The sequence below is a fragment of the Carassius gibelio genome, chromosome A23 (genome assembly GCF_023724105.1).
Source record: "Carassius gibelio isolate Cgi1373 ecotype wild population from Czech Republic chromosome A23, carGib1.2-hapl.c, whole genome shotgun sequence".
Taxonomy (NCBI): domain Eukaryota; kingdom Metazoa; phylum Chordata; class Actinopteri; order Cypriniformes; family Cyprinidae; genus Carassius; species Carassius gibelio.
In genome coordinates, this window is record NC_068393.1 from 19,395,446 (window position 1) to 19,405,643 (window position 10,198).

General features: G+C 36.0%; 1 protein-coding gene across 1 annotated transcript in view; it reads right to left on the reverse strand.

Annotated features, from left to right (window-relative positions):
- Nucleotides 1–10,198, reverse strand: part of LOC127944387 (V-set and transmembrane domain-containing protein 2-like protein) — a 37,113-nt gene that overhangs the window by 8,663 nt on the left and 18,252 nt on the right. Inside the window, exon 2 of the mRNA XM_052540276.1 lies at nt 2,295–2,464. Within this exon, the coding sequence (XP_052396236.1) occupies nt 2,295–2,464 (170 nt within the window). The remainder of the gene's footprint in view (nt 1–2,294; nt 2,465–10,198) is intronic.

A 10,198-nucleotide genomic window follows, 5' to 3' on the forward strand; every position in this document is an offset into this window, starting at 1 on the left:
TATTAATTAAAAAAATGTATTACCAACCATTATAATTAATTAACATGTAAATATATTTTACTGTCTTGTCAAATGTTTAGATTTTTATGATGAATTTTCTTCTTGTTGATCCACCACTGGTCTGAACAAAAACCGCAGACAGGATTATTGAAAATGCACATTCATTCACTGCCAGCAGGTGGCGCTTCAGCAACAGCAGAAATATAGTGCTTTCCCCGCTTTAACACCTCCTGAAATCATAGGACTTTATTGTACCATATAAGATTTTCTATGGCCTTAATTTGATTCAGTTAAATTCAAGTATCCATCAACTTTTCTAATTTTTGAAAATGATATTGTTTTTCAGTCACTGAAAGTTTAATCTGTCTGCACAAATCTCTCTGCTGTCTTCACTGCATGCCCAACTGTATGTCTGAACTAGCAATAGTTAACTGTATTAGTAACCCATGACACTGTAGGACCCAAACAGCTCTACTGAGCTGACTTTAATGTGCCTGATATAAATGTGATTTTATTAGAAAACAGCGTTTGGCATTTATTTAATTGTGTCAAAAGGCTTCACAGCCCGTAATTGGACTGGACAGTCATGCAGGTGATGCTGTGCAGCTGAAACTTTTGATTGACAGTTGGATATTAATGTGTGTGTGCTGAACCCTCTCTATCTCTCGCTCTCTCAGTCTCTTAAAATAGGACTCTGTGTTTGACTGCCACGAGTGCAGACAGGAAGAGGAAATGGTCACATAATTGCAGGCGGGTGATAGCGGGCTGCTGCCGATCATGTTGTTCTGTGTATTGTTAGTTATAATAATTACTGGCGATATTTGCGCAGGTTAAGGGCTGATCTCAAGGGGAAGGTGCTGACAGAATGCTGGGATTATCATCTAACAAACATTATGTTTTCTGGATCAGATTTGATCCTCCACAAACTGACACTGAACCCTCAACCTACAGCTAACAGCTGAGAGATCATATGTGCATGTTAATAGTGTTATTACTGCAACCAGAGAGGGCAAAAGTACACCTATCTTTACTCAAGTAGAAGTACAGATACTCATGTTTAAAAATACTCTGGTACAAGATGAAGTACTGACTAAACTTTTTTACTCAAGTTAAAGTATAGAAGAATGGGCTCTGACATGCACTTAAGTAAAAAGTAGCAATTACAATTAACTGTTTAGTGTCACGCGGGACATAGGACGTCACGTCATGTAAATACCTGCGACGCGCCCGTTTTTTAGCTATAGCTATATATATTCATAGCTATATATGGATTGCCATTTTCAAATTAGGTTTTATTGTGAACTTTTTTATTTCTTTTTTTTTTTTTTTTTTGCGAAATTCGAATATAATTTTTATTTATCGAATAATTAGAGCAGAGCGAATATTTGAATGTTCGACTATCCGTGCACACCCCTAGTTTTTAAGTGGATTGATTACCATTTATATAACCATAGTTTTATTACAAATTCCATAATTAAACTATGGTTATACTAGAAAAAGCATAATTTGTTGTTACCTTAGTGACAATGGTTTTTGGTTTTATTTGTAGTAAAAGTATGGTTAATTTTCATCACTGGTCTGAACAAAAACTGCAGATGGGCTTATTGGAAATGCACATTCATTCACTGCCAGCAGAAGGCGCTTCATGAACAGCAGAAATATAGTGGTTTCCCCAGTTTAAGGCCTCCTGAAATCCTAAAATTGTACCATATGTACCATCTAGTTAATCTATTGCATAATGTTTGTTGGAATTTAATGAACATGAAATCTGTTCGAAGGTGTAGAATTATGCGCAATCCCACACTGAAATTCAGGCCTTGCTTAACCAAAAGAACAAAGACAAAACTACAGATCAGCAGTTTTCAACTCTTTGGTCTCTTGCACTAATTACTCTGACTAAAATCTTGCACAAGCTTAATCAGAGCATTTTCAGTCAAGACTAACCGATTTATGATTTATTAGATTTATTATGGCAAAAGTACAGCTTAAAACTAAAGGAACTAGCCTGTTTTGAACATGTAAGAAGTAGAAAATACAGGTAATTGTATAAAAATGTTAGTAGTGAAAGTATAAAGTTAAATAAAAAGTGAAGTAAAGCACCCTTTCCTCTCTAGTTCTGGCTCCTGCATGTGCATCTGTGGGATTTTTACACCTTTTTTCTGGTCCAGCAGGTGCAAACGTTCCTCTGATCATTGAGTAAACCACTGCTCCTCATCTCAACCACACAAACATAATTTGAGAATCACTTATGTCTGGAGCACAAATGCTGCATTATGGGTAATTCCAGCCTGTACCTGATTGGTGCTCCACGTCTGCTTGTCGGTCCATTCTCTGTGGTTCCTGATGTACCACCACTGAATCTCCAGCGAGTAGGAGGGCGATCCGGCGCCTCTGAAGGAGCAGGCCATCTCCACGTCCTGACCGCTCTGTGCCGTGATGTCATGAGGGACCTCAGTGAACACCGCTGCGAAACAACAAACACAGATTAGTTTACCATGAGAGTTAACCACTGCTTTCAAATAAGGTCCTAACAATCCTACTACCAACCCATTACAGGCTGTTTAAAACAAAAACTTTAAACTTTAAACTCATCATTAATTCAACCAAAGATACAGTGTATTTAAGAAAGAGAGAGAGGGGAGAAAAAATGTCATGCTGTTGAGTTCCACGGAAGAAAAAAGTCTTGCAGGATGACATGAGGCATGATGGCTAAACGATCTCTTTTACATCTAAGCGTCTTCTCTGTACTATTATACAAGTGGAACCTCTTTAACAACTCAAGACACGACGTCCAAACACCTCGTATTTGTGTTGAGACCGATCTGGATTGCAAAGAAAAGCGAACAACTCAATCTTCTCTCTTTTTTTCCAAGATGTCGTTATCATCTCAGATAACATCCTGGAAAACGGCCAACATCAGACCCGCAGTTATCAGCGAGCGCTCAGTGAGTTATCGCAAGTAAACAAGCACCTCGCCACCGGATAAAGTTGTTCTCAGAAGTGCATGAGCGAAACACTCGAGTGCAGCGTTTCCCACGACTGACCCCCGCGAGTGAAACAAGCTCATCCAACACTTCAGACAAACACAATTCAATTATCCTTCCCGTCAAAGCCTAGGAGATATGAGTCCCCCCCTCAGCCGGCGTCAGAATGAGCCCAAATCAGTGTGAAGGAATCATTTCTCCAGCAGCAGGACTCTCTGTTATCATCCCTTACAGGCCCTGCAGGAAGTGATGCGCACACTTCAAAGAGAAAGCGCTTGGTGTTCACTCATACCTGACCATAGACAGCCACAGGAAGAGATGAGTCCCTGGAAGACATTACAGTAGTGAAGTATTTTTTCTTTAGAAAACTTTAATTCACAACATTCCAAAGTAAAATATTGTACTTTTTACTGCGCTACATTTCATAGTAAATATAATTTACTACTTAATTATATTAGAAATCTATTACTTTCTTACTTTTAAAAATAATTCAAAGATTTACTTGAGTTCAAGAAAGTATTTGAAATTATTAAAGGTAAAAAAAAAAATGTAGTGAAGTAAAGTTTTCCAAAAAATAAAAACACTGATAAACTACAGATACTTTTTAAATTTACTTGAGTAAAGTAGAAATACTTTACTACTGTCCACCTCTGCACAAACGTGATGTTAACGTAATGTTTTTGGAGTATGCTTTACAAGATTATAATACTAAATTTAATTTACTAAATTAAAAAACTAAAATATTTCAGTATTTCTACTTGTAAAAAAAAAATTAAAGTTTTACAAGAAAATACTATGATATAAACACACTTGAAATTTTGTTGTAAATAAAACTATTATTGGTACATTTCCAAAACTTTTTTTAATGCACTTTCATAAATACAAGATTGATTCAATAAATAAAACAACAAGAGTTCCTTTCCATGCTGAGCTGAATCCACACCCAAATCCTCTTAACCATTTCCTCCAGATCACCTCTTCATTTACCCATAATCCCATTCAAACGGCTGCCGACGCAGTGGTGGAGTCAAACCATCGGGGGGTTCCCAAGACTTCCGTCCAGACAAAAGGCATGCTGGGAAATCCATATACACTCTGATCATGGCCCGAAGATAAGGCATTTGTTCATAATGCGTAAAATGAGTTGATATCATGAAGCGTGGTGAACGAATATATGAAGAATGACGTTTCCTGATAACTGAATGATATCTAATGCTTTCGTTCACATAAAAAAGGGATGAAAGTCAAATTAAAGCCTTATAATCCAGTCTGAAATTCCTTAAATATATATATATTATTTAATACTGCTGCTTAAAAAAAAGTTAGTCATGTTTGACATTCCGGCTCTTGAGCTTTAGAAAGCATTTGAAAATGAGGATGACACTCTGTTATCATTAAACCAATGAGTTTTTCTAACAATCTAAAGAGCAGAATATCACAGAGAGTTGAGACTGAACTCTTTTCATTTCAGACCAGTAGGAAACAAACAACCTGAACTCCCTAGTGCATGGCCTTAGCTTACGTAAAGGAAAGTACCCTTTATATTTTCTTCAGACATCATAATAAATCTACTAATGTAGTGTATTTTTCACCTGTAAGACAAATGCCACTGCAAAAAAGTCAAGTTCTCCTGTCAGGGTTGAGTTCCATTCAGACCTGAATCTGAATGTGTTTTTTTCTGAATTTGAATTGAGGTTGCACTTTTATACTTAATATAAAGGTATACAACTAAAGTTACTTTTTTTGTAAGTCAATACAAAGGTAGAACAATCGGCAGAGTCAGAAAGAATAACAGACAGAGATAGATAGACAGATGGACAGACAAACAGACGGACTGATATAAAGACAGACAAATGTATAGACAGTCGACATACAGGCATACGGACAGACAGACAGACAGATGGACAGACAGGCAACAGACAGACAGACAGACAGATAGATAGACAAACAGACAGACATCTGACAGAATGACAGACAGACAGACAGACAGACAGACAGATAGATGGAAAGACGGACAGACAGACAGACAGACAGACAGCTGACAGACAGACAGACAGAGAGACAGAGAGACAGAGAGACAGACAGCTGACAGACAGACAGAGACAGATAGACAGACGGACAGACAGACAGAAAGAAGGACGGACAGACAGACAGACAGAGAGACTGACAGACAGACAGACAGACAGACAGAGACAGATAGACAGACGGACAGACAGACAGAAAGAAGGACGGACAGACAGACAGACAGAGAGACAGACAGACAGACAGACAGACAGACAGACAGATAGAGACAGATAGATAGACGGACGGACAGACAGACAGACAGACAGAAAGACGGACAGACAGACAGACAGACAGACAGACAGACAGACAGATGACAGACGGACGGACAGACAGACAGACAGACAGACAGATAGATAGATAGACAGACAGACAGACAGACAGACGGACGGACGGACGGACGGACGGACAGAAAGACAGACGGATGGACAGACAGACAGCTGACAGACAGACTGACAGACAGAGACAGACAGATAGATAGATGGACAGACAGACAGACAGACAGAAAGATGGACGGACAGACAGACAGACAGACAGACAGACAGACAGACAGACAGAAAGAAAGACAGACGGACAGACAGACAGACAGACAGACAGACAGACAGACAGAAAGAAAGACAGACAGACAGACAGACAGACAGACGGACAGACGGACAGACAGACAGACAGACAGACAGACAGAAAGAAAGACAGACAGACAGACAGACAGACAGAAAGACAGACAGACAGACAGACAGACAGACAGACAGACAGACAAACAGACAGACAGAGAGACAGAGACAGACAGACAGACAGAGAGATATGCATACAGACAGATGGACGGACGGACAGACATACATACAAAGCTATAAAAGCTTTTGTGATGCGAGCCGCAGCCTCTCCGGGACGAAGATGACAGGCAAGCGGTTTCTGTAATTACTGCTAGCCGATCTGCATATTATAATTGGGGTCCTGGGGCATCATTATTTCACAGAGAACAGAAAAAAGGCAGATCAGATACAAGAGCAACATCCGTGTAATCAGCGTCTCTATCAGATCGACCCAGTCCATCAACACAACAAACTCTTTAATGAAATACCAGCCGCGTTCAGCCGCTCTAAAAGATGAACGGGAAATGCCCTAAATATCGCAGCGGGAAACGCAATGGTGGAGGAGTGTTCAGGTTCATTTCAGGGAGACACTGATTTGAAGCAGCAGGCGGCAGGTCTCTTTGAAATCTGGATCTCTGGTTGATTGAGTTTAGATCAAAGCGTCGTACGCTGAGTGTCTCGGACGCTCATTCTGCGCTCAGATGCTGTGAAAACAACTGCTCCCAAATCTAACAAAGGCACAACTATCATAAGATCTCATCGACCAGGTTTGATGCACTCATCGTGCACAACCATATTCGTTTACATGCTTGATTATTACAATTTATGACCAGTAGTGTACTGTATATTATTTTATATTTGTTATTATTGAATGCATTTTAGAAAGTGAATTTTATCTTTCTCCACATATTGTTCCGACTGTTTTAAAGTATAAAAAAAAATCTGCCTTTCAAGTCCTATGTTGAATTATTTCTCTGAAAAATATTATTTTAGGGATTTTAATATAAGCTAACAAAAGTCGAACATGTCAAATAAAAGAATAATAATTAATTAAAAACTAATTCAGAAATGATTTTTTGCAGATCTATGAAAATACAAGCTCTTCTGAGGAGAGTTCATGGCATCAAAGAGATTATAAATCATCAAGTATTTAAAAGTTTGAGTGTCTGCATCTTTGCCAGATGAAATCTGATCTGTTTGTTCAACATCTAGTGTACACTACATCTACATCGCTTCCTATAGTAATGATGTAACATAAGCATGATGCCAGGAGACTTTCTCATGCATCAACGGAGAGCAGCTGTCAAATCTGGGAAGAGAGGATGGAAACTGGGCTTGCTGCCTCTGCTCATGTGTCTCATGACATCTCACTGTCACGCAGGAGAAAACATGAGCGTCAGCTGCAAGACTGCTTTACACATTCAGCCACAGGATGCACCCAAAACCACTCGCTCATTCAGTCGTTCAGTGTTTCAGTGTTTACAACAATGCAAATGCCAGAAAGTAGTTAACTCTAAGGGAGAAAAATAAGTGATCTAACATTTGATCCATAGGGTTTGTTAAAAATAAAATTAATTGTACATTGGTAAAAACATTATATATTAAATATTAGAACATATACATATGCACACACACACACATATATATATACATTTACTGCATATTTTATGAATGATATATATTTTTTATTATAGACATGTATAAGATATATGATATATATATAAAATATTTAATATATTATATCAAACATTTGTTCATTATATATATATATATATATATATATATATATATATATATATATATATATATATATATATATATATATATGTATACACACACATTTAATTATATTTATTATTTTATAAATATTATAGATCTATAGCATATAGATAAATAATAAAATATACAAAATATATAATAATGTAAAATATATACTAACTTTTATTCTTTATATACCGGTATATATATATATATACAAAATCTACTATATATAAAAAATATATAAAAAATATTTAGCGTGTGTGTGTGTGTGTGTGTGTGTGTATATATATATATATATATATATATATATATATATATATAATTGTTCAATATTTAAATTATAAATGTATAAAAAAATTATATATATATATATATATATATATATATATATATATATATATATATATATATATGTGTGTGTGTGTTTGTAAAAATAATAATTATTAAATATAAAACATTTTAGAAAATGTTTAAAACGCATTAACATAAATAATTATAATTATTATTACTATTATTATAACTATTATTATTATTACTATTTGTATGATTTTAGAACTAAAATTACCAAATGGATTTGTAGAGGAGCCGCCTCTGGTTTCCTACATATGCCTGCTAATAGTGTAAAACTAACCTCTAGAACAAACTGAGTTAATGAGAAATCATCTCAATCTGAGAAGACACTCATTCACTGGCCTACCACACAGAAAGTCTAATGTCTCGGGACATTTTTCTTCCTGAAAGCTCCACAGGGGTGCGAACGCAAGCGTGTGAGATCCCTCCTCAAACCTCTTCAAAGCCTGGACAAACAGACCGAGTCCTGCTGGCAGACGAGTTACATCACGTCGTGACACTGCGAGAGAAAAGTGGAGCTATCGGCAAGTCAAACAATCTATACAGAGACCGACTGAGAGATGTCTGCTGCGGCCCGAACAGCACATTAACACGCACTTATTTAGTTTATCTGCTGATTAGTTTCGCAGATGAGCTGCAGATTGCATGTAGTTCTAGAAAAACGCTCATGTTTCTCATCAAATCATGCAGTCAAATTTGTTTGACGTTTCTTGGGCGGGTCAGCGCGCGATTGAAGATTAAAGAAAATATTCACATACAGTTGCTGGTCATATAATTAGAATATCTTCAGAAAGTTGAATTATTTCACTAATTCAGTTCAAAAACTTGTATATTATATTCATTCCTTACACACAGACTGATATATTTCAAATGTTTATTTCCTTTAATTTTGATGTTTATAACTGACAACTAAGGAAAATCCCAAATTCAGCATCTCAGAAAATTAGAATATAACTTAAGACCAATACAAAGAAAGGATTTTTAGAAATCATGGCCAAACTAAAAAGTATAAAAATGAAAAGTATGAGCATGTACAGCACTCAATACTTAGTGAAATAAATCAACTTTTTGATGATATTCTAATCATATGACCAGCACCTGTAGTGATTCTTTACGGAGGTGTGTCAAACGTGAAACTAAGATTATCACTTCAAAGCAAACAGGCTGTTTAATCTGCAACACTTACCCTCACATATGAGCTCAAGTGCTCCCGTTGCCTGGAAACCAGAGGAGGCTCCTCACTTATGATCGGGGAAAAACATGCAGGCGTGAGCAGAACAACTGTGAGGAGAACTACATTTACCAATGCCCAAATAATTGAAGGCTCAGCTGGACAAGCCTTCACGCAAACAGCTCAATCAGTCCGGTACGACTGAGCTCGAGCCGATTTAATCTAAAGGGAAAAAATGAAGTATGTAAACCCTTCTATCTCAATCGGATTAAAAAATACCTTGTGCACATGTTCAGTGATGTTTGTGCATTTGTTTCCCGAGTTGATATTTGATAAAAGCTTATATTTAATAATTTAAGGTTTTGATAGCATCTCACAGCATCGATATGAATGAAGAAGCTAAATCTGTATTCTTAATAGTTCTGCTATATATTTATTTATACAGAAATAGTACAAATAGCATGTTAAGTGTGCTGAAATCACACGTGTGTACTAACTGCATACACTCTATACTGCATGTAGTTGTTTCAAGTGTGTAATAATATATACAAATAGAATTTATGCTGATTAGATTAATATTAATACTTTCTTATTTTTTTATTAATAATTAGATATAAAATTTAATTCTATAAAATATTATTTATACAGATTTTAAACCATGTATAATTCTGGTTTATATATTTTTTTAATAATTATTATAATAATAATAACAATAATAATAATAATAATAATGACAGTTGTAAATGAATGAATGAATAAATGAATAAAAATAAAAAACAGATTTATATGTTGTTTGTTATAAATAATATGATTACTTTATGATTTTTTATTATTATTATTATATTATAGAAATAAATTTAATTTAATATATATTTTTAATTAAATTGGACAAAACTTTGCAATTAATTTTAATTATAAAAATAATATATATAAATATACTGTACTGGTATTCTACACTTTACTACCAATTTACATACAACATACTGTAGAAAAAAAAAAACTAGAGTATGCAGTGTGCTAGTATTCTTGTGCTCACAGCTCAGCAGTTTTCACAGCGTTTGCATCATCACACGCTGGTCATCGATGTCTGTCTCCATCGCTCGGCTCGGACGGATGCTGCAGGCGGTGGGTCTGTGTTATGAAGACAGCGCAGGGTTTTATGAGCGTCAGTGGGAGGACAGGAGGACACACAGGGCCCTCAGAATGATGAATGTGCCGCGGCTCGCTCATATTATCCTCGGTTATTATATCAGCCCTGAATCTGCTGATATGAATCACAG